Below are 26,014 nucleotides of genomic sequence, written 5' to 3' on the forward strand. Positions count from 1 at the left end.
TCTGCTGTCACTCATTCTGTGCCTTTAATCCAAGGTCTTTCCCAGTATGGAGTAAATGTCTGTAAAGAGCTAATATTTGTCTAAGCAGAATAACTAAACATGATATTGAAATGTAGAAATTGTAAGGTTCACTATTCCTTGTCTTCTTTTTAGGTGAAGAAGATAATGATTTCTTAGGTGACGATGACATTGTAATACGAACTGAATTTCCAGAAAGCTGGCTGTGGCAAATGGAGGACTTGCCAATAGAACCTGTAAACAATGATGGGTACAGCAAATTTTCAAATACATTACTACTCATGTACTCTACATATTTCTACACTGTATAGCAAGGGGTTGGTATTTGTATGTACTGTAGGGCTCAATTTATTTTTACATAACCAAACGTTCCGGTTCCGGTCGAAAGGGAAAGGTGCCGCTCCTCTCACCAGTTTTTCATTTTTTATCTACGTATTTATTCCTTTTTTTTTTCTCGGCAACTCTGGTTTCTAATTATTTATTTGTATCCACTTCATGTTATCCGCTCCACATTGCAATTTACATATGTGACTTCCACTTGCATTGTGAAATTGCTCACCACCTGCTACTGCCTTACTCTGGTTTTCCTTCCCATCTTGTTGCACCATCTTGGATTCATTGATCATGTCTCTGAGGTATACCGCACTGCAACTTCTTTAACTACAACAAAACTACTTTCTGGTAAAAGACACATTTGTTTATTGCCGCATTACTGGGATTTTACGACTGAGTCGCTACATCCATCAGAGCACAGGATGCTGTTTCTTTCATTCGTCTGTCAGCGGAGTCTCTATCCCTGCCTTTCGGCGCACGATCCTAAGTCCATCCCGTACATTCACTGACCTAAAAAATCTTTTCTCACTGCCACACCTGGAGAGCACTCCGCTTCCCCCTGAATCCCCGAGACTGGCCAGATCAGTGCTACTCATTACCTGCTCCATAAACAACAAGGCTCTTCTTTTACGTGACATTATCAAAGAAAAAAAACTGGACCTTTTGTACTTAATAATAATTGCTTACACTTATAAAACACTTTTTCTGGAAACTCCACTCAAAGCGCTTTACAGGTAATGGGGACTCCCCTCCACCACCACCAATGTGCAGCATCCACCTGGATGATGCAACAGCAGCCATAGTGCACCAAAACGCTCACCATACATCAGCTATGAGTGGGGAGGAGAGCAGAGTAATGAAGCCAATTCATAGATTATTCATAGGATTATTAGGAGGCCATGATTGGTAAGGGCCAATTGGAAATTTGGCCAGGACACCGCGGTTATACCACTGCTCTTTTTCGAGAAACGCCCTGGGATTTTTAATGACCACAGAGTCAGGACCTTGGTTTTACATCTCATCCGAAAGGCGGTGCCTGTTTTTACAGTATAGTGTCCCCATCTCTATACTGGGGCATTAGGACCCACATGGACTGCAGGGTGAACACCCCCTGCTGGCCCCACTAACACCTCTTCCAGCAACAACCTTAGTTTTTCCCAGGAGGTCTCCCATCCAGTTACTGACCAGGCTGACACCTGCTTAGTTTCAGTGGGTTGATCTCTCAGGCAGAGGTGGGGGCATCATTGTTATTTACAACCTTTTTTACAATTTAAGTCCTATTACTATACCTCCTCCATCTTCTTTTGAGTGCCTTGTTTTAAATGTCTCTATCCCCCAATCTACTATCATTGCCACAGTTTCTAGACCACCCAAACCCAGAGAAGCCTTCTTATGTGAGTTTGCTGATTTACTCTCATTTTTATGTCTTAAGTTTAAAAGAATCCTTATTCTAGGGGTTTTTAATATACACATTGACTCAAGGTCTTCTAGTCTGGCTAAAGACTTCATTTCTCTATTGGGATGCTTTGATCTTACTCAGTTTGTTTGTACCCCTTTACACATAACAAAGGACACACCCTAGATTTATTCATTGCCAATTATTCTTTTGTCTCCCACTGCTCTTCCCTTGATCTAAGCCTCTCTGACCAGCTATTCTTTTCAATCTGGAATTACCTGTTTCTAACAATTCACCCTCATGCTCTGTAAATTTCCGCAACTGGCGATCAATTGATCACCCAAGGTTTGCAAACTCTGTTTTGTCCTCCTTGTCTTGTTTCTCTACCTCTGACCCTCTAGAGGACAAAATAGTTACTTGATAGTGCTCTTTTATCTACCCTCGACACCTTTGCTCCTTTAAAAACTCAAAACATGTCCTTCTCTTGCCCTGCCCACTGGTACAATGACCATCTGCGGTCTATGAAGGTAGCCTCCTGCAAACTTGAGTGTAGGTGGTGTCTTTCTGGCCTAAATGTACATTATCAGGCTTGGAGAGATTACTTGTTTGAATATAAGGTTACAATAGAGTCTTCTAGATCCAACTACTTCTCTCACACCATTAAAAATCACCATAACACCCCCAGACATTTTTTCTCCACCATCAACAGCTTACTAAAGCCAAACTGCCCCACCAAATTACCTGCCTCATCGCAACTGTGCAGCACATTCTTAGATTTCTTTAGCTCCAAGATCGACAACATCCGGCATCACATTCTCTCCACTACGCATATCATTTCCGTATCTCCTCCCTCCTTATCAAACTTTTCTGGTTCCCTTCTCTCCAGCTTCTCTCTTCTTGACTCAGCATCCCTCAATAAACTAGTTAAACACATGAAACCCTCCACATCTACTTTAGATCCCATTCCCACCACTTTATTCCAGTCCTGTTTCTCTTCTCTCTGTCCCATTGTCCTCAATATTATAAATGAATCCTTGAGCACTAGCAAGTGCCAAGAAAACCTAACATGGCTCTCGACAATCTTAACAATTTTTGCCCCATCTCCAACTTACCCTTTATTGCAAAAATTCTAGAACGTGTTGTCACATTTCAGTTACATAACCACCTCATGACAAATAATCATTTCAAACCCCTCCAAACTGGCTTCCATCAACTTCACAGCACAGAAACTGCCCTGATCAAAGTCACTAATGATCTTCTAATACCTTCTGATTCTGGTTCTCTTTCTATACTCATCCTTCTTGACCTCAGTGCTGCTTTTGACACTGTTGACCATGACATCTTACTTTCTCGTCTCGATACTGTTTAGAGTTTCTGACACTGCTCTCAAATGGTTCAAGTCTTACTTCACTGATCACTGTCACTTTGTCTCTCTTAATGGGTATAGGTCTGACATTGGTCTTGTTAAGTCTGGTGTTCCTCAGGGCTCAATACTGGCTCAATACTGGGCCCCTTGCTCTTCAGCATTTATATGTTTCCACTTGGTCAGCTTTTAAGATCACATGGCCTCAGCTGATGATACTCAAATATACATCCATACCAAACCTGACACTGATGTGGCTGTTTCTATTCTATCTAATTCCATTTCTGACATTAAAACTTGGATGACTCAAAATGTCCTTCATCTTAACTGTGACAAGACTGTGAAGAGTCATGCTTATTGGCACCCCCCATCAACTTCGTAAAGCCAGTCCTGTAACCCTATCTGTAGATGGTTCTGCACTTGAGCTTCAGTTTAAATTGAAAAACCTTGGGGTGATGCTCAATTCTGGCTTAACTTTCGACCCACATGTGCAGCATATTGTCAAAATATTGTCTTTTTTTTCACCTGCTAGACTACGCCCTATGCTATCACTAACTGTGGCTGAAAAGCTGATCAAAACATTTGTGTTCTCTCAAATTGACTACTGTAATGATCTACTCGCTGGAGTATCTACAGCTACTTTGAACAAACTGCAGTATGTCCAAAATTCATCAGGCAGGATCCTGACCAGGTCTAGTGCAAGTGATCACATTACTCCTATCCTGGAGTCCGTGCACTAGCTTCCTGTCAAATTCCGTGTGGACTTTAAAATCGTCATGCTCACCTACAAGGCTTTGCATGGCTTGGCACCTCAGTACCTGTCTGAACTATTATTGCCTTACTCCCCACCTCGCAACCTTCTAATTCTGGTCTCCTAACTGTCACCCAAGCCCGTCTACATTGCATGGGTGACATGGCCTTCTCCTGTTATGCCCCCAAGCTCTGGAACTCTCTGCCCAAGGATATCAGAGAGTCACCTTCTCTAAACTCCTTCAAATCCAGACTCAAAACCTTCTTCTTTAGAAGAGCCTTTACTTAACTGGTTCCATTCTTCACCCCTCTGCTTTTCCTAGTACCACCGTCCACGGTCTCCTCTGTATATTGTAATTGTGTTTTATCTTGTGTTTTCTTTTTATTTATTGTTGTTCTCATTCTGTAAAGCGCTTTGAGAAGCCCCCTATATAGGCACTATATAAAATAACATTTTTTTTATTATTATTATTATTATAATAATTATTATTATAAATCTGTTGCCAATGTTTCAACATTGTTAGCAGTTGAATGTTGATGAGGTCCTACATTCAGAAAGTTATTAATAATACACCTGATGCTGTAGGATTCTAGGATTTCTATTTTCATGGCAGGTTCCCTTCTTTTTAACTACCAGGCTCGTTACAAAAGATGTCCAAAGCTTCCTCAAAGACTCAATTACCACATGGGAAATTACAGCTATCAGTTTGTCTCCAGAGAATGGTAAGGTCTTTTGTATCTTCTGTTAGTCAGTTCCCAAAGACATCACCTTCAAGCTAATTTATCTGTGTTGTACAAGTGAATTCTTGCTTAACAGTTCTTTTATATATTTTTTTAAATTCTTACCATAATGAACAATAATGGACCTACAAGCTCTAAAAAAACAAAAAGTTAAAGTGCTAATAACAACAATGTGCAAACATTAAAAATGCATATTTTACTGTTCTAATGTTATTTAAAAGTTATGTGAGTGACTGGCAGTACAAAAAAGCAAAATCAATGCAGAATTTTGTTTTTAAATTATCACTCAAATGTTTAGACTATCCATGACATTCAACATCATTGTACTAACAGAGGAATTTATTATTTTGATGTGAGTAGGTATCTGCGTGGCTGAACCCTATGAGATTACGGTGTTGAAGGATTTCTTTATTGACCTGAAGCTGCCTTACTCTGTACTGCGAAATGAACAAGTGGAGATCAAGGCTGTGTTGTACAACTATGAAAATGTGAAAAGACAAGTAAGTGCATGTTTGACACTTTATATATACTGTTTGCAAATATACAGAATTTGAAGTAATTCTGGAAACAGAGACAAACCATGATATAAAATACAAATTACTTGTGGTAGTGTTCCATCTCTTGTCTATAAAATGAACTGCACTATTAAGTGTAAAGTCAAGATTTAAAATAATATGCTGCATTTGACTGCTGAACATGTTCCTCACACTTATAAGGAGATCATAATTTATAATGGTGATACCACTATTGCATCACAAGTGCCATATAAGTTTCCTATGAAGGAAATTTCAAGAAAAAATCTTCATAAAAGCTCATTGGTACATAATACTTAAATGGGTTACATTGCTACATGATGATCAATAATCCAGTAGAGATTCTTTTAACAAACTTTCTTCAAGCACATGTGCTTAATTCACTTCTAAAAGAGCAAGATGAATGAAATGACAAATGATTAATGACAATGAGTAAAATTTAAACTTGTCCACTGAAACAACTGAGTTAAACTGTATGTAATAAAATATGTATGTCAAACAATGTAGTTTATGTAAGATGGAGCTTTATTCTGGAATGGATGGTACCTGTATAAACAGGAGGTGGGGGTGGAGTGGGTATTGCAGTAATACCAGAGTCAGGACACAGTGTTGATTTAGTGGCTTTCACTAAGGCTTTCAGAATGCACTCAGAAGAATCTTAAGGAGAGAGAGAGGATCTGGACTCATCCAAAGATAGTCTGATTCCTTAAGGTCTCCCAGTTCCTTTTGGTAGAAACAAATATACTACAATTTCAATCCCAATACAACTTTTTCCTGTATCACATTTCCTGTATCACACGTGAGTGAACTAACATCCATATAGAATTTTCAAGTTCTTAATATAGATTTTCCTTTTATTAGCATCAGGTTATTCACTTACTTTTTCATTGAATTATTTGTCAAGAGCTCATAACATACATCTTGGCTTTCCAACCTGTTCAGAGAGCCACACCTCCCTTCTCTTTTCTACATGACACTCTGAAAGATTTAAGAACTTAAAACCATTTTAACAACAGAAAAAAAAAGAATTTAATTTTTGAACTGCTCAAAGACATTGACAAAGTCACTCTAGTGGATGTTTTCAGAATCAGGCATGAGACATAGAGAAGATAGTGAAAACTATGTTGAAGTGCATTTAAAACCAAGAATAGCAGGGACCTCTGAACCAAGCCATGATGTCAAATCTCAAACCTTATCTTGTTACAAAAAACTGCTAAATGATATATTCATATTATTTAGCTATTAGCAACCAAATGAGCTAAATTGGATTAAGGGACTTGTTAGTTAATTGTTATGTTCTTATGCAACTAACCTTTAATAGTAAAGAGCTCAAAACTGTGGAAAAGGTACAGTATACAATTGTCACCTTAAACTTTCATTGAAATCATCTTAACCCTAATTCCACCTGTAGAGTTCTGTTAAAGAGAATATTGATGGATTGTAGAGCATGAGTACTAGAGCTGGCAACCTGTAGTCAAAAAGATACTTTTTAAATTATAGACAATAACCATTTAGTACATTTAAATGATTAACATTTGGAGAGAGTTAAAAACAATGAAAGAAATGAATAACATCAGTCTACAAAACTATGCGGATCTGTTTCAAAACATGTTCTTGAAGGTGAAGGATACAATGGGATCCTTTTAAAAATTATTTGATAAGACGTTTGAATCATTGACCTACTGTTCTAGCTGAATGGACTCCTTTTGTTTATATATTTTTTCAGTTCTTCATGTCTAAGTGTGTGCATCAACTAAGTATTTGAAAGTGAGCATCATTTTTCTTCAAAATTCTCAAGAAAGTAACTCATCACTCATAACTGTATGTCTAAGGTTCGTGTGGAGCTGATGGAGAATGAGCAGATATGCAGCGCAGCCAGTAAGAAGAGAAAACACAGAGTGGAAGTGATGGTAGATCCGTTATCATCTCGAGCTGTGCCCTTTGTCATCATCCCCATGCACACAGGAGAGCTGGATGTTGAAGTTAAAGCTGCAGTATTTGGGTTGTCACTTTCTGACGGTGTAAAGAAACGGCTTCGAGTTGTGGTAAGTAACTGGTGTGAAAAGTAATAGAACATTTGAATATTTTTTAGAGCTGTAATTGTTGTTTTTTTAAGCAATAAAATTAACTTTTAAATTGTACGTAACCAGGGAAAATATGTAGCTACACATGTTATATGTACTTTAGTTACATATGTTTTTACATGTTAGTCCTTTGATGCATGATACTTTTATTACTATGTTGCATGTGCATGTTTTGGTAAGATGCAAATAGGACTTCTGACTAGAAAACAATTAACTTTTTTTGCTCCTCTTTGTGGAATTTCAGGTTGACAATTTTAGTACAGAAGAAGACATTATTTGCACTGGGAAAAAAGATTAAAAAAAACATTTACATCATAGCATCTGTAAAAATATTATGATAGGTAAAGATATACTGCAGTTTATTTAACAACAAAACAATTTATAATAAATATCTGACATCAGCTGAGAGCCCCATTCTTCAAGTGATCGAAATGAAAGACTATCTAAAGAAAAATACAAAACATATTTTGATGACAAAAAACAGCCAACCGCTGCGTGACACTGATACATGCAATGGTTTTGACACAAATGATTGGAGACAAAAGGCCATTTTTTAAATGTTTCCTGTTGTGCTAGGTTAGATTGTATCAGTCTAAGAAAATGCAGAGAAATTGGTAACCTTCACATAAAAATGTATAATGGTAATAAAATAGTTATTAAATAAAGTTTGATTATTTGTTTAACATTAAATAAAAATTGTCAAAATTTAGTCTTAAGGCTGATCAATGCAATTAGGTACCATGTATAGAGTCATTTTAGAAAAACTCAAATAAGAAGCCTCTTACTGACAAGCCACAGTATGAAAGCTAATTCTCATTAGATTAATAGAAATCTGTAACTTTTCATGTCCTGGACATGATGAGGATCCTACAATATTATGAAAGTTCTGGCCTTACTCCCCTGCACAGTTCTGAATGCCAGAGGCTCATGCATTGTGATGGGTTTGTTTCCACAGGCGGAGGGTGTGAAAATAAGCAAGACTATAAAAACTGCATTATTGAATCCAGCTGCTCACGGTGAGATTCCTTCTGGAAATGCCTCCTACAGTTTGCTAGGACACAAACAGTACACAATTGCAATGCAATTTTCAATACAGCTTTATCATACTTTTTAAAAAACTCTTAAAACATCAGTTTTTGTAGACTTTTTCCTTTCATCATTTTAAATTACTAATAAAACCACTAAAGGTAAGTAGTGTATTTTTATCCATGAACAACATCCAAAGAGGTTAGGATTTCTGCCTCGCAGCACTGGGTTCAAGGCCAGATCTGGGTTGCTACCTGTGCTGAGTTTTTATGTTCTCTGTGTGCTTGTCTGGGTTTCTGCAGGGTGTTCAGGTTTCATACCACAGTACAAAGCATACTCATTTTTTTATTTTTTTATTTTATTACAATAATACAAATAAATCCATAATTCTCAAAACTTAAATAACAGAACAAAAAACAAAACCATTACACAGCTAAATCAACAATTTCTCTTCTCAGAGTGACGTTCTTAGCATAACCCCACCCCTTATGCAAACACAAACCCGCCCTCATCACAACTTCTCCCCTCAAGCACAAAATTCAATACTCAAAATATTAACTTATACAATAACAACATTATACTAATACCAATTCCCTCCAATTATCAACAAAAGCATTACAAAGCAGATCCATATCACATCAAAGCATTAATCACATCACCCATCTACCCGTTTCTTCTTCTTTTTCTTACAAACCATACTCATAGGTTAATTGACTACTACGAAATTGTTTATGTGTGAGTTTGTGCGTCTATGTTTGAGGTTGTCTGCCCTGTGAAGAACTGGCATCCTGGCCAGGGTATACTCTGCCTTTTGGCTCTGGGTCCCCTTTGACTCTGAATTGGAAAAAGCTGTTAGAATATCCATCTATCTTGTCCGATTGTTGTTGTTGTTGTTTGTTTTTTTTCTCTCAAGAAGGTTTATGGTACTGAGTCAAAAGTAACATAAGAAGTCTAATTGAAAAACAAATCTACCTGATGCCTGTACAGGTTTAGAATTGTAGTACTCCAGCCATCAACATATGACCACAGATTTAAATATTATCTAAAAGAAATAACATGAGCCAGCTTTGACATGAACACCTCAAATATTGAAACACTGTTCATTTAGTGCTACCACTCCTGTAGGATGGATATTAAATGAGCAAGGTTCATTCAGCATTCCACATTGCTGTCTACTGACTCTGCTGAGACATGCTACAAGGTGCCTTCAAACTAGAAATACAGTAACGTTAGAGTGAGTTACAACAGTAACTCTCCTGTAAGGCACTTTTTTATCCTGGGCGCTTGTCAAAAAAAGAATGACATATGGGCGTGTCTTAGGCTCTTTATTATTTCCATTTTGTAGAGACATTGCATCTGTAAAGCCAGGATGCAAATGATTGATGAGAAAGACAGGTCCAACCTGGGGGCAATAAAACTAGAAATAGGCAATTCAATATTTAAAGTAATTCAAAATTTTAACTACATCATGCTTGTAGAGTTTAGCTACTATATTGCAACATTCACTGATATAAGTAATTCAGAAATCGAAACATTCTGAATCAAAAGTTTAGAGTTTTTAGAGCCTAGCCAGTTTTGTTCTTTTTGGGCTTTTCTTTAAGGTTTTGTTGAGCTTTGCTTCTCACTACTTTTACCGGCAATTCAAGCAAAAAGATAACCTGAATTCTCAGAGGTAATTAAAAAGGAAGTGTTCTGAGAATTACTATCTATAAGCATCATAAAATTCCTATATTTATTTTCATGAATTGGTTTCTGATTGGGGACTTACATCCCAGGTTATATCAAGAATTCTAATGACATCAACCAGTGGCAAGCTGATTATAGGGTCTTAGGAAAATGCTTTTAAATGAAGCACAGTTTCATAAAATATTTCCACATATAATTATTTTAATGTTTTCCTTGCAGGTGGTTATCAAGCTGAAAGGGTTGAGAATATTTACCCAAAATCCATTGTACCAAACACAGATGCTCATGTTTTCATCACTGTGACAGGTATGAAATAACAGGACTGTGTCTGCTCTTACAAAAACATTAAATATGCATATATAATAAAAATATAAATGGTCTATAATTGCATTATAATTATAATAAGTATAATATTAATATAATTTTCTAGTGAGCATACTACTCAATTAAGATAGTGTTGTAACAGAAAGAATAAGGTTCTGGATCCCGAGATGAAGTAAAACAGATGAGTTTATTGCATGCAAGGAACAATAAAGCCGAAGTCTTGTTTCCCGCAAGAAACAACAAAACCGAAGTATTGTTCGATGTGCCGGTACAAACTTTTAGGTTATGTAGTCCTTGGTTGCTGCTTCAGATGTCATTCGGTGTTATGGTAAGGGGGAGTCATGGTATTTGGCCAGTTAAAAGACCCTGGCCAAATGGTCAGTTTAAGATTACGCCCCCAGGGGGTTCCTAGCTGCATCTGGAATCCTTATCAGTTAACCCCCCTTTCCTGCCATAAACCCCTGTTGCTTAGAAGTCTAATTTTCAGGCAGAACTGACTTAAGTTAACCCTTTTTACATCTTGTCTCTTACTTCAATAGATTGTTTTATTGTTCAGCATAGTAATTAATGTACATCTACATACTTTCACCACAAGTTCACTGCATTATGGGTGCAAATACAGTGTTTTCATTTTTATCTGTTGGGCCTGTAAGAGCTCTTCAAGGTAAGGAAGTTAGTAATCAAATGACTCGAGGACCAGCCAGGCTTGTTTTGAAAGAACACAAGAAAGGTTACAATGTAGAGTAGGCTATTCTGCCCAGCTCCCACCTCATCTTATGTGGTTATTGATGTTTTAAAGAATAAAAGGTCATCTATAACCTTGTAAAAAGGTGACAGTTGCTACATGTCACTTAGGCACTTTCCTGGTTACAAGTAAAAAAAAAAAAACTTTTTGATTTTAAATTTATTTTACTTATAAAATCTTTTGAACCAACAAATCAGCATTTTAAAATAGACATCAAGAAACTTTTAATATTTTGCTTGGAGAAAAACTGGTTTAATAGTGTGGTGAGAGTTAAAAGTCTAGGAAAATTAATAGTTTGATCTTACTTTAATGAACAATTAACAAAACTAGCACTTCACTGAAAGGATTATTCATCCGGCTCTGTTTATATGTATTTACTGTAAATAAGTTACAGTGGGACTACTTACAGTATTTAATGGTATCAAAGTTGTAAAATTGATGAATACTCTAGTGGCACTAAAGGGCGTCTGTGAATTATTTGTCTAGTAATGTTAAGAATCACTACTATGGGTCTAATATACAGTATGTAATTGATTTATCCGAACAGGTGAGCCTTTGAGTGAAACTATTGAGAGTGCCATTAGTGCTGAACCCCTGGGAAAGCTCATTAAACAACCTAAGGGGTGTGGAGAACAGAATATGATTCATATGACCCTCTCTTTTATCGCCACCCACTACTTGGACACTTCTGGGCAGTGGGAAAAATTGGGATTGCACCGTCGGTCTGAGGCAATTAAATACATTAAGTTAGGTAAGAAATTTAGAGCACTGAAAATAATATCTTTAATCCATTGCTTTTTCTGTTTTTGTTGCAATATTGTCACACAAGACAAAATACATTAATGGCACAATAAGTGATTTTATTACAGTAATAGGTGACACTCTGGCGCAGTGATTAGCATTGCTGCCTCTCCATGCTTGAGCCCTAGGTTCAATTCCTGGCCTATAGTGCTATCTGCATGGAGTCTGCATGTACTCCAGATATCGCATGTGCTTCCTCCAGGTGTTTCCAGTTTCCTGCCACAGTCCAAAGACATATTGGCAGGTTAATTGGTCTCTGAGAAACTTTGCCCTGCTGTGAGTGTGTTTGTACTTGTCTGTGTCAGCCCTGCAATGGACTGGCACCTCATCCAGTGTGTACCTTGCCTTCCGCCCATTGCTTCCCGGGATAGACTCCGGCTCCACCTCAGACCTCTATTGGAAGAAACTGTTGAAAAATGTGTGGATGGATCACAGTAATGAAATACAAGAATAATTTGTGTATGCCTGAGTAAATTTAAGATGGTGTGACTGTGGAACACACCTCCCACTGCACTCCCCGCTCTGCAGCTCGTGGGAACGCGCAGCTACTACACCTGACACTAATCAGGGCTGCATTTTAAGATCCCCACTCGCCCGCAGACGGTGTTCAGGTTAGAACCGAATGTGTTCCCAATCTGGCGACACAAACAATTGCTCCGATCTAAAAGAGGATCTGTTCTCCTCATTCAAGAAAGGAATCTCTCCTTTACCTGAGAACAGAAACATCCGCAGACGAGTACACACCGGCACACCGCACAGAAATAACTCTTTCTGCCGGTACTCAGGCAGCTCCTTATCAGAGCCAACACTTTCACAAGGGTTATTAAGATGGTATGCAGGAATTTCAAACCATGTCAGAGGTTGCTATTACTAAGACATGATCATAATGACCAACATTTGCTTTACTGAGAATTGAGGTGCTCAATATTGGTTAAATGTCTTGCTTTTTACTAATAATTTGAATCTCTTTTTTTTTGTTATTTTTGCTTTTGAAGTTTTGCTATTGCTGTTCTTATTTTAAAGTTTAATATTTGGCTATATTTCCAGGTTATACTCAGCAACTAGCCTTCCGCAAAACAGATGGTTCGTTTGCAGCCTGGAAAAATAGACCAAGCAGTACCTGGTATGACTTTTAGCACCAGTTTACTTTGTTTCTCTATATTGTAGTGAAATTAGATTATATAGGCTTTTCAATATTGATACATTTGCACCCATTTGCACCCATTATACTTGCAGGACATTTTACTGTAGCCATGGTACAATTCATAACCCCCAATTGTCATTTATACCTTAGGTTTACTTTTTAATTTGATTTGTAAACCCACTACAAATCATTACAGCTCTCCAATTCACCAGTTTTTATGCTATGAGACAATGACATACATTAATATGCAAAGGAACAAATAAAGGTTTAATTCCACGCTGAAGAGAAGAAAAGAAACACAAAGTTTTGTCTGTGAAGCTGTGTAATAAACCTTTAATTGTTCCTTTACAGCCTACTGTATGCATGCTGATGTAGCTACCTACTTGAATTATTATAAGACATCTTTTTAAAAAATCTATCTTTTATTATCATTAATTCTTGAACGTTAAAGGTCAAGGACCCTCATCTGTAATTGCTGAGATGAATTTGTGACACAATGAATTCATTACCATGACGCACTATATTTTTCTATGTCCAGGCTAACAGCATATGTGGCCAAAGTTTTTGCAATGGCTTACAGTCTTATTGATATGAATGACAGTGTGCTGTGTGGAGCAATAAAATGGCTGATTCTTAACAAGCAACAGCCTAATGGAATCTTTAAAGAAGATGCCCCAGTTTATCATGGAGAGATGATGGTATGAATAATCTTTAGTAATATGTTTCATTTTAATTTCAGTTAGTAAATATAATATTGTACAATGTTGTAATTGCTCTAATGTGACCTGATTTTTGCAGAATGGACATTTTATTCAAACCCCTTAACAATTCACTTTTATATTCAACTTCTTATAATACAGAAAATGTAGAAAAGCACTGTTAAAAGAATAGTGCTTTTCTTAGAAATAACTACTGTACTGAGAGAAGTTGAAAACAATTAAAATTGAATGCTAGCAGAATGGTTAGCTATTATGTGCATTTTTAAGAAACACTTTTCTGTGTTATGGCTTCCTTTACACTTGCAAACATATCTCTACCCTCTAATTGGGAATATGGAAAAAGATACTCTGTAAAACAAACAAGTCTGAGGTGTCAAAATGTCTCCTCAATTTGGAAATGTTCTTAAGTTCTAACTTTCATGAAAATGTGAAAGATAGCTCTCTTTGTGTCATAGCACTAGAAACTGTCTCCTTATTCGACTGTAATGTCATAACATTACTGTCATTAAGATGATATTTATTCTTTCTCTTGAAAAAATATATTTTTGTAAATATGAAGGGTTTCACAAAGCTCCCAAAACAAAAATACTGGATTATTAAATGAAGGCTGTACTTGATGATTAATTTAGTATTAGTTACTGAGTTTCTGCCTTGACACTGCAGTACAGGTGTACCTTTACTCTGTAATGTTTTAAAAGTTGTGAATTTTAATAATTCTGTTGGTTCTTGATTTTTCAGGGAGGTGTGAAGGGAAATGATTCAGATGCCTCACTAACAGCTTTTGTCTTGATAGCAATGCAGGAATCAGAGGAAATATGCAATCGACAAATAACTGTGAGTTAAATTAAAACTGATTTATTTAAATTAATTTTCCTGCAATGGCAGAATTATCTTTCCATATGAATTTACAGTAGTTTGTCTGTTTTAACCATTGTTAATGATTCAGTGTCCTTGTTTCCTTGTTTTATTTAGTTTTTTTTCTCAAATAAGTTCAAAGCATTATTCTTTATATATTAAACTCAGAAATTGTATTTAAATGTTACAAGATCAAAGAAAAATATGAATCAGATTGCTCACACAAAACTTTGAGGTCTAGGTTTAGCCCTAAACATTCAGACAGAGTTTATTACTGAAGGTGGAGAACAAAGTACTAAACCCCCGCACAATCAGTTGTTTATAAATAAAGCCATAGAGCTTCTCTTGTGTTCGTCTCTCTAATCCCTCCTGCATCACTTATTTTCTCAGTCAAATGGTTTAAACATACACAAAGTCATTCAATATTCAAATTAGCCTAAAGCCCTTGAATCGTTGATATATATTTTATTATTAACACCTCAATATATACTGATGGAAAACAGAAAGACAACATTTTCTGGAATGAAAATACTATAGATGGAGTTTATTTAACTAAAGTTCGGGAGGGATGACAAAAACCACACTCAATCATCCCCAGCTGTCAGTGATTAGCAATCACTCCCTTCATCCTTCCTCCACCAAATGCTATAAATACCAAATGCGATATCTCCCTCTCCCTCGCGTGTGACTTTTGCATCCCACCTCCACCCCAACTCCACCTCTGCAGCTGCCCCTTGGTTACCTTGCATGGGGGTCCTGGCCTCCTCGTCCTATGGCCAGGAGGTCGGCCCTCAGCTAAGCGGGTTAAGCCAAATATTCACTCCACAATAGTTTGCCACGCTTTGATTTTGGGGCGTTGTCATTCCTCATGAATTATAGCTTACGTACTTTCACAAAAAGTTGTAAATTTGTTTTAAGCCCTCTGACTAGCAATACAGCTTGTGCAGTGAGGCATTGCAACTTGGCAATGACACAAAAGCTTGTTAGGTGCAGGTTACCCAACGAGGTCCAGGTGGAACAATGGCTGATCGGTCACCTTTAAAAAGGCCTTTATTCAAAGATCAGGTCAGTGCAAGAAAAAGGCCACACTTAGTCAGTTTTCTGTGCATTCCACAATGCTTCAAATGTCACCAAAAACAATTGAGAGGGCCATTGGCATGTTGCAGGCAGGCATCTCATGTGCCAGTGTTGCCAGACATTATGGAGTGAGCCGCTCCACTGTGTTCCAACTGCAGAGAAGGTTTCAGCAGACCTGCAGGACATATGAATATCCAAGATCTGGTCACCCTCCAGTGAACAACCAGAGCAGGACTGACACATCAGACTGGTCCATTTGAGAGATCATTTCAGATCTGCCACCTGTACTGCTGCAGACACAATGCCTGCATCAGTGACAGGACAGTGAGGCTCCATGCTACTGGCCGTAGAGCAAGGCGACCTGTCAAAGGCCCTCTGCTCACACCTCCTAGATGTCACAACCGACTGACTAGGGCCAGACAGAGGCTGGGATGGACTCATCAGCAGTGTCATCAGGTCCTCTTCATGGATGAGTCACTCTTCAGCCTGTTCTGTGCAGACGGGAGGGCCAGAGTGTGGAGGAGGAGGTGTTGCGTTTCTTTTTTCCATCAGTATATATACTTTTTTAGTAACACCTTTAATTTGGACTTTTTGTAATATTTTTTTTTCCAGAGCTTGCAAGACAGTAAAGATAAAGCAATTAGGTTCCTCGACAAGCGCATTGCTACTCTGAAAAATCCCTATGCAGCGGTACTGGCAGCCTATGCTTTATCCGTGGAACACAAAAATCACATAGAAACTCTACTGAAATTTGCTTCTGCAGGTTAGTGGTGATTGTTTTTGTTGATCCTGCATACCAAAAATCCAGAGATTTAATGGTTTACAGAAATGTCACTTAGTTCTTTTTTCCAGATCTTGATGAGTTAGAAGGATTTATACTTGTGTTTATTTTAAAGGTTGGTTTGAAACAAACAACTTATTCTAATCATTCAATGGTTTGACATTCCACTAAATCAACTTAAGATATCACAATTCTTTTGTATCTGGTATGTTTATTAACTTATAGAACATATAAAAAGTCTTAATGAATCATTTTCTCAATATTTGTCATAATATGTTGTTATGAGGGTCTCTGTAACAGTTTTTGGAAGCATGGAGTCAAGCTTGACTATTTGACTGGCTCATAGGGGAAATTGTATTGGCCTTATTTCTGGTGTCTGGGCATGCTAATCATGAAGGTTGAACAGCAAAGGGGTGAGAAGAAAGAGTTAGGTACTGTCCTTCAGGAATCACAAAACAAAAAAGAAATAGCAGGGTCCCCACCTTTTTATAGGGTGAAAAAGCAGGAAAAGATTAACCAGATTGTCTAGAGAGAAATATACACATAAAATTATGCCAAATTGTTATTGATAAATTAATGGTATAAAGAAATTCAAAGAAGTTTAAAAAATTCCAACACTCACGTGTTGGCAGCACCCAGCTACAAACACAATTAGTAAACCCTCAATTTCCCTGCATTCACTGCTTTGGTCTTCTTCCTGATACCCTCATCCCCAGGGCCAGACAGTCATTTCCTCACACAACCAGGAAAATGCTATACTATTATTATGGAAAACAAACTCCAAAATCTTGAAGCTGATAGGGCTGTCTGAAGCCACACAATTAATGCTAAAAAATGAGACATGCCTAATTTCGGAGAAACCTGTTACTAGAGTTGATCATTTTAGATATTTGACACACAATCTGATTAAATTGTAAGAGGAGAGTGGTCTAAACTGTCAATCCATGTACAAAGGTTACTATAAAATGAGTTGTTCAGCTTTGTCAGTTTTGTTGAACTCAGTTAATACACTATTGTTGAAGTACACTGTATGTATACATTGTATGTACAGTATTTTGGCTCTTTCTTATGTTTTAGACAAAACCCACTGGCCAGTCCCCAGATCTAATCTATTTACCTTGGAGGCTACAGCTTATGCACTTTTGTCCCTGTTGAAGTACAAAGACATTGACAAATCTAGAGCTACAGCAAAATGGCTGATTGAGCAAAGGTTCTATGGAGGAGGTTACGGATCTACACAGGTGACAACATTCAGGATTTCTTTTTGACATTGTAGATATGAATACATTTTGTTTTTATCTGTAACTGAAAATATTCCCTAAAAATTGTGTTGCTCTTTTAGGCCACGATCATGGTGTTCCAGGCATTGGCAGAATACATGATACAAGCATCTGTTTTAAATGAAATAGATCTGGATGTAGAAATCTCTCTGTCTGGTCGTAGAAATCCAATTAAGTGGAGGTTTGACACCAGTAATGCCTATGTTAGCAGATCAGAAAGGGTAAGTAATGCGGACTATCTTCTGTCTTAGCATGACTGCTAAGAATTCTGCTGCTGAGTGTCTTGCAAAAGTATGCAGTGCGTTCCTTTCCATTTTGAGAAATTACAAATGATCAATGAACATTAATTAATATATTATTAAAAACCTGAACATTCAAACTGAAGACATCTAAGGGTAAGATAAGCTACAGTTAAAGCCAGCAAAAACAAAACAGAATCATGTTGAAGACATATGTGTAATCAATGTACAGTACTTGGTGGAATTCTTTTTCTAACGTTGCTCACCTGGTGCAAATTTTGCCAGTTCTTATTTGTAGATTTGCTTAAGCACTGTCATGTTGGGGATTACTTATGGACACCAGTTGTCAGATTCTCAATAGGATTTAAGTCTTTGGGCAATGGTGGGCATTCACTTTCTTATTCTTAAATCAGCCCATTTTAGCTTTGACCTTTATCTTTGGAACATTGTCATGCTAGAAAGTAAAATTTCTTTCCCAGTTTTAGGTCATTACCAGATGGAGGCAGGATTTCTAATACCTGCCAATATTGGCTCCAAAATGGCTCCAGCCATTTTCCCTGATCAAAACAATTCTTACGGATACAAAGCTCCCTATTAACATAATGCTGCTACCACCGTGCCTTACAGTAGATGTGATGTTCACTGGCTTATACACCGTATTGGGTTTGTGCCAGTCGCAACAACTTGCATTTTGACAAAAAGAACATTTTTGTCCCCATCTAACCACAAAAAAAGCCTTTAAGTGACACTTTTTGCAGTTTGTTATATTATGTTCATTTGAGGCACTCATGTTTCTTTTTCATTGATACAGGGCTCAATTAATAATAACTTTACAGTCATTGCTAGAGGAAAAGGCCAGGGCACTTTGTCGGTAAGTGTTTTGATCTGGACTTCACACTTTAGAATTCAAAATATTTCTGGACATAAAAGCTGAGAGCTTTTCTTAGAGTACAGAACTGATTAAACCAGAAACTTGATTTTATTTGCTGTGAGCCTTTGCTAGTAGTCCAATATACCTCCTATTTTAAAAATAATAATTTACACTGGAATAAGGAAGAGATTATATTTTTACTATAAAATGGCTATAAGTGAACTATAGACATATCTATCATTATGGCACACTTTTAGGATTTTATTCCTAAAAATGTTGTGTGTGTTTTATTAACATTAGAGACTTGTACAGTTTGTTCCATAAAAGTAACCCTTCGTATCCAAAAAAATAGAAATGGACAAGCTCATGTGCTGTGTCTTATAATTCAAGAAGCCTGTAGGACAGTAAAAGATTTTTCCATAGGACAGACGGCTGATGTACTGTTGTTACTTCTTCTAGTTTCGCATGCATTAAGAATATTGGTTTTGCATTTCTCATTAACTTCAGTTTCACAGATCTGCTTCAGTCTTAAAAGCTGACTGACATGAATGCATTTCTTTATCTACACAGGAAATAATTTTTAAATTAGCGAGGAAAGAATCTTTTTGATAACTTGTCTGTACAAAAAATAAAACTTTTAAATGCAATTAAAATTTTAATTATAAATTTTGTTTTTTATTGGAAAATAAATATTTTATTTCCATTATGGCACAAAATAATTATTTTTACGATAACTCAGAACACATTGATGTATTAAATTGTTGTGCCGAACAAAAGGCATCAGCTGAGAGTTTGTGTGTTGAAAGCTGTCTTTATTTCATATGCATGTGGAAGTCTTGCTTTTGAACACAAGACTTAAAAGACAATGCTTACAGTGCTCTTTTATACAGTTAAACAAACGATACAAGATACACTCCCACATGACTCTTTACTTGCATTGTGGCTATATATGGTCATTCTAGAAAGCTGACAAGTACATATATATTCTTTACTGCCAGCTTGCGTGACAAGCAGCCCCTTCTGCTGAATAGACCATTTGTTCCAGGAGAGGTCATTTCCCTGAGAACTATGCACCCTATGTGGCTATGTTATTTTTGGAGACCAGACATCCTGGGACAGATTTAATGAAATATAAGTGAAAAGATATAGTTTTACAAGATATAATACAAACCTTTAGTGAAACATTTTAGTATATGAAGCTAAGCAGGTGTGAGCCTGGTCAGTACCTGGATGGGAGACCTCCTGGGAAAAACTAAGGTTGCTGCTGGAAGAGGTGTTAGTGGGGCCAGCAGGGGGTGCTCACCCTGCGGTCCATGTGGGTCCTAATGCCCCAGTGTAGTGACGGGGACACTATACTGTAAACAGGCACTGTCCTTCGGATGAGATGTAAAACCGAGGTCCTGACTCTCTGTGGTCATTAAAAATCCCAGGGTGTTTCTCGAAAAGAGTAGGGGTGTACCCCGGTGTCCTGGCCAAATTTCCCATCGGCCTTTATCAATCATGGCCTCCTAATAATCCCCCTCTATGAATTGGCTTCATTACTCTGCTCTCCTCCCCACTAATAGCTGATGTATGATGAGCGTTCTGGCGCACTATGGCTGCCGTTGCATCATCCAGGTGGATGCTGCATATTGGTGGTGGTGGAGGGGAGTCCCCATTACCTGTAAAGCGCTTTGAGTGGAGTGTCCAGAAAAGCGCTATATAAGTGTAAGCAATTATTTTTATTATATTCCCTCAGTATTAACAAGAAAGCCAATTTAAGCATTTTGTCCCTATAATTGAACCTTACAAAAATCTAAAACACATTATATGATATTGTAATGGTAGATTATGAATTAAAGGGTGGTGCAGTGATACACTGATTAACATCGCTGCCTTGCAGCACTGGGCCCCTGGGTTCAGTTCTGGACTTGGCATGCTATCTGTTTGGAGTTTACATGTTCTTGCTATGTTTGTATGGGTACTTGCCATTTGATCTGATTTCCTACCACAGTCCAAAGACATACCAATAGGTTAATGAGCTTCTGGGAAAATTGGCCCTGGTGTGATAGTGTGTGCGTGTCTGTGAGTTTCCTGTGATGGAATCCTGTCCAGGGTGTATTCTCCCTGGCTCCCAATGTGACACCCGAAGAAGGCTCCACAGCCAAAACATTGTGTCACGATGTTGCTAATGAGAATCAGTAGTATACAACATTTTAAATACATTTTATGCTTTATAGTATACTATAGTATTTTCCTGCAGTACAGTATCTGAAAATGAGTAGCTTCACAAAAGCAAGATTGTGAAAAGCAAGAAGACATATACATCTGCTGCATTGCTTAAGGTAACAACTGACCTGGGTAATGTGTCACTTCAGAATGTATAGCTTCCAAATGGCTATTAAAGCAAAAGGACAAAAGTTGAATTTCACACTGTATGTTAAAACCACAAGACATCAGCAAACATGTATTGAAATATAATATGCCTCAGCTGGCAGTAAACAGCCTCATAATTAAGATTACTTTCCTAAGTGTTAGCCTGAAACAACATTTGGTACTTAATTTAGCAGCTTAATTGAACATTTTAATTGGTCTAATAAGCTGATTTAATTGAACCTTTGAAGATATTTTTTTCTTCCCAAAAGCTGGAGATATTAATCAATTGCAGTAATCAAAAGAAAAAATCTCCAACATGTTTAAAACCTACCTTAAACAGGAAAAAATGTTTGACTCACTTCATCTTACATTTAACTGTTTGTTACTGTTTCTTAGATAATGGCTCTGTATAATGTTCTGCCAGAGGAGAATGGAGAGTGTAAGACCTTTACGTTGGATGTGAAAATCGAGAGGGTGCCAGTCGGTATGTGTTTTAAATAACTTCTAATGTCGCTTTTGTTTTTAGGAGGAGGACAAAAAATAGAGTTTTGTCAATTTTGGCTGAAAGAAATGGGATTAATTAATGAAACTTTGCATAATATTTTGGTGGTAATTAAGACCAAGTAAATATTGTTTTGCTGCATTTTACAGATAGTTTATTAATAATAATACAACAAGTTTAACTGTTAGATATTAAAGAAACACATTCGTTCTTTTTGGGAAGCATAAAGCATTGCTACCTTGAAGCACTGTAGCCCTGGGTTCAATTCCTAGGGTGCTGTCTGTATGGAGTTTGAATGTTTGCGTGGGTTTTCTCCTACAGTCCAAAAATATACTAGGGGGTTAATTGGCTTCTCAGAAAATTGGCCCCAGTGTTAACAATGCATGTTTGTAATTGTGTTAGTTGTATTTGTGACTCTTAAAATGTTATTGATTTTTTCTATAAAATAAGAGCTGAATCAATAGAAAATTCTCTTTTTAATTTTACACACTCCTGAAGCATTTTTTTCTGTAGCTGCAATTTATGGTCTTAATTGAAAAAGTGGACAATTTTTAACATATTGCTTTATCATATTTTCTAGTCAGGAGGCCTCTGGGTGCACAAGACACATTTAAAATCACAATTGAAACAAAGTAAGTAGAACTTACTGTTATATCAACATGGTTTATTGGATCTTAATTCCTGCCATTAAACTGCATATTATTATGTTAGGTTGAAGTTTTTGGTGGTTTTCAAAAACACTAAATGAATCATAAGAAATAAGAAAGTGTTATAAATCATCAAACATTTTAATTCTAGCACATAGCACATTACTGGCCTCACATGTGAAATTACACCATAAATTAAATCTTCCCACTCTGTAATCAGTCTAGAAAGCAGTACTCAAAGGAATATCCTACACACACAAGTTAAAAGAAGTGAACCTTTTTAAATCTTAAGCAGAGAATACTATTAGAGAATCTCATACATGAATTCAAAATAGATACCATATGGATAGCTGTTGATCAGCAGTGAAACATGAACCAGACCACATTGATGTGCATTTAATACTTAAGAACAGGAGGGTTGTAAGAAATTTCGAACAAGCTTTCCAGTCATGTTGTTGAAGCGGTTACCCTGACTAAATGAGCCTTTCTTACATTGGCATCCTTGATGTATCCACTCTGTTGTTTTTATTTATAAGTGTACTGGAAACCTAAATGTCTTTTCAGATATTTAAGTGACAGAGATGCAACCATGTCCATACTCGACATTACCATGCTAAGTGGATTTATCCCTGATGCAGGTGATCTTAAAAGGGTAATATGACGATTATTTTGAAAATTCCTAAGTAACATTTGCAGGAGTTTTGTTAATTTTTCATCATAATCTTGTATTTTTATTTCAATAGTTATCCAATGGAGTGGACCAGTACATTCAGAAGTACGAGATGGATAAAGCACTGTCTGATAAAGGCTCCCTCATACTTTACCTAGACAAGGTATATTCTTGATTTCTAATAAACAAATCATTCTTGATTTGATAAACAAATTACAGAAGGTTTTACAAGTGCAAAACATTTCCAGTAATAAGATAGCATTAATTTTATTTTTGTAGACAAATTATTACATATTATTGTACATTTTTTGTACACTTATTGTAGAATACTAAGGGCATACTGTATATTCAATATATACAAGAGTAGCTGCCTCATACTGTATATAATTCTGCTGGGTCTGCTATTAACTGTTGATTATAGGTGTAACTGAGCTAAGGTTTCTGCAGTCAGAGTACAGAGCACCATCATCACCCCTTGAAACTCACCAAAAGGAGGAAAATCGCTCACAGGAGATGTGCCTTGTGCACCACTAACCACATGTCTCCATGTCCAGTTGGGGAGTCAGTTGGAAAAAGGAACTTGGCACTCTTGTAGTGCCAACTTGCGGAGAGCTTCTACACTCCCCGTATCTCCACCTGAGACCTGTTTATCTGCTTTATAGTATTACTACTAATAATAATTGCTTACACTAATATAGCACTTTTCTGGACACTCCACTCAAAGCGCTCTACAGGTAATGGGGACTCCCCTCCACCACCACCAATGTGCAGCATCCACCTGGATGATGCAACGGCAGCCATAGTGCGCCAGAACGCTCACCATACATCAGCTATCAGTGGGGAGCAGAGTAATGAAGCCAATTCATAGATGGGGATTACTAGGAAGCTATGATTGGTAAGGGCTAATGGGAAATTTGGCCAGGATGCCAAATTTGGAAATTTAGCCAGGAGTACACGCACCGAGAAGAACTGTCAAAGTAGCACAGCTCACTTGGTCATAGACACCACCGAGATGGCCTCTTTAATGTTCCTGAAGTGTTTGAGGCACACTACACAATGCCTATACAATGGCACAATAGCCTTATGATATACATTCACCAGATTCTACAACTTCAATGTTGCTGGTTTGACATAACTCTCCTTAGGACCTAGACTAGTCCACACAGTCTGCTTTCACCTTTTGACATTCAGCTCTCACTGCTTCCTGAGTTCTTTTGAAAAGTCTCAACCATTCTGAACTCACAGTGTCTTGGGTAAAGTTAGTTTTTACACTCTATTAGACATCTTCCATAATAAAGAATGAGAGCAAAATGTATCACAACAGTCTTGTAGAAAACAATCAAGTATTGCAACACAGTAGAGGCTAGCTGCTGAACTTTGATGCATGTGTTTTGGAACAGAGTAGACAGCATGACTAATCTCCCCAAAATGGCCACTAACATATTGGAAGCTGATATACTGTAACAGTATGTCATCATAGGTGTTAAAGAGACGTGGCTTTCAGAGTCTTATGAGAATGGATGTAACATAAGTAAATGCTTAGTGAAACTTACTTCTACCGACAAGCCATTTTGACAAAAATACATGATTAGCATCTTTACTGTCTCCTCAGTCTTAACATATTTTATAGCCTCCAAAGGCTCTTTTGAAGTTCTATGTTATTTTAAGACAAGGATGAAATAACCTAAAATTACAAATGTAAACAGGAATGTAAATTAAAGTTTCTTGTCTCTATAACCAGTTATGTCTTTTGAGTTACAATATTTTCTCATGAAATGTTTTCTCTTTGTGCAGGTCTCTCACAAGATTCCCGATAGAATTGCTTTCAAAGTCCACAAGATCAATGAAGTTGGTTTAATGCAGCCTGCTGCTGTGACAATCTATGAATACTATGCAAATGGTAATGGTACAATATTAAATAAAAGAAATAAAACCAATAAAAAGGAACACTTAAATATATTTAATTTGCAAAAAGGCATAGTCAACAATTTGGACAGTATTAGACTGTTAGACAGTATTAGGCTGGAAAAGCAGATTTACCTTACCTAACACAATGTCTGTTGACATTTTCCAAACATTATAGTCTTTAAGAAATGCATTTTAGAAAAGTTACTTTCTAAAAAAAAAAAGTTTCTTTTTTACAGTTTGTTTATTGAACTAAATGCTAATTAACTACTGTATGCTCCTCAACATACAAAATAATTGTCTAATTTAGACTAGTTTTCAGTTCAAGAGTAACAAATATTGTTACACTAATCTTTTGTAATTTTTTGAAGAATGAGAAGACTTAGTTGGTAATATGTGAAACAAGGCTATAAAATGATTTGATGCCATGAAGATATTTAACTCTGGGATTCACTGTTTTGGCTTTAAATTAACAAAGGTTAAAATGTCAATGCTCTGTGTCACTTCAATTCCTGTGCTGGTAATGGAAAGAGTGTCAGCTGGTTTATGGTTACAGATACTGTGCAAATAAGAACTGTTAAGGCAGACTTTTGAGGTCCCACATATCACTCCATTACAGCCCTATATTCTATAGCAAGATAATACTTAGAATCAGACACCTCCTGCTGGGTCTACAATTTCAATGGAGATTTATGTGCAAATAACTGCATTACGGCAAATGATAATTTTAGTGACGGACAAGTAGTTGAGTTTTCTGCACTCGACAAATTCCAATCAGATCTTGTACTATGTGATCAAAAACTTGCAACCAGTCCCTTTTCCACTGTGAAGCCTGGTGGATACATTGATTATGTATTAATAATAATAATTCCTTACACTTATAAGCGCTGTTTGGGACACTCCATTGAACAGGTAATGGGGACTCTCCTCCACCACCACTAAAGTGCAGCATCCACCTGGACAATGTGGAGGCAGCCATAGTGCACAAGTACCACACATCAGCTGTCTATTGGGAGGAGAAAAGAGAAATTAATTCAATTCATAGATGGGAATTATTAGGAGGCCATGATTGGTGATGGGAAATTTGGCCAGGACACCGGGGCAACACCCCTATTCTTTTCGAGAAATCCCTTGGGATTTTTAATGACCTCAGGTAGTCAGGACCTTGG

At 37.0% G+C, this 26,014-nt stretch overlaps 1 protein-coding gene across 2 annotated transcripts in view; it reads left to right on the top strand.

The window, feature by feature from the left end:
• The window catches only part of LOC148650213 (complement C3-like), a 58,006-nt gene that overhangs the window by 24,010 nt on the left and 7,982 nt on the right, over positions 1–26,014 (top strand). For both annotated transcript variants that reach the window (XM_088603783.1, XM_088603784.1), the window contains 19 exons: positions 154–268; positions 4,498–4,583; positions 4,962–5,101; positions 6,967–7,179; positions 8,174–8,234; positions 10,150–10,236; positions 11,547–11,750; positions 12,848–12,923; positions 13,483–13,642; positions 14,402–14,497; positions 16,208–16,358; positions 17,454–17,617; positions 17,719–17,877; positions 18,707–18,766; positions 21,518–21,605; positions 22,204–22,255; positions 22,835–22,922; positions 23,014–23,103; positions 24,735–24,840. In XM_088603783.1, the coding sequence (XP_088459909.1) occupies positions 154–268; positions 4,498–4,583; positions 4,962–5,101; positions 6,967–7,179; positions 8,174–8,234; positions 10,150–10,236; positions 11,547–11,750; positions 12,848–12,923; positions 13,483–13,642; positions 14,402–14,497; positions 16,208–16,358; positions 17,454–17,617; positions 17,719–17,877; positions 18,707–18,766; positions 21,518–21,605; positions 22,204–22,255; positions 22,835–22,922; positions 23,014–23,103; positions 24,735–24,840 (2,196 nt within the window). The remainder of the gene's footprint in view (positions 1–153; positions 269–4,497; positions 4,584–4,961; positions 5,102–6,966; positions 7,180–8,173; positions 8,235–10,149; positions 10,237–11,546; positions 11,751–12,847; positions 12,924–13,482; positions 13,643–14,401; positions 14,498–16,207; positions 16,359–17,453; positions 17,618–17,718; positions 17,878–18,706; positions 18,767–21,517; positions 21,606–22,203; positions 22,256–22,834; positions 22,923–23,013; positions 23,104–24,734; positions 24,841–26,014) is intronic.

This window comes from Lepisosteus platostomus, chromosome 13, assembly GCF_059453375.1.
Source record: "Lepisosteus platostomus isolate fLepPlt1 chromosome 13, fLepPlt1.hap1, whole genome shotgun sequence".
NCBI lineage: Eukaryota > Metazoa > Chordata > Actinopteri > Semionotiformes > Lepisosteidae > Lepisosteus > Lepisosteus platostomus.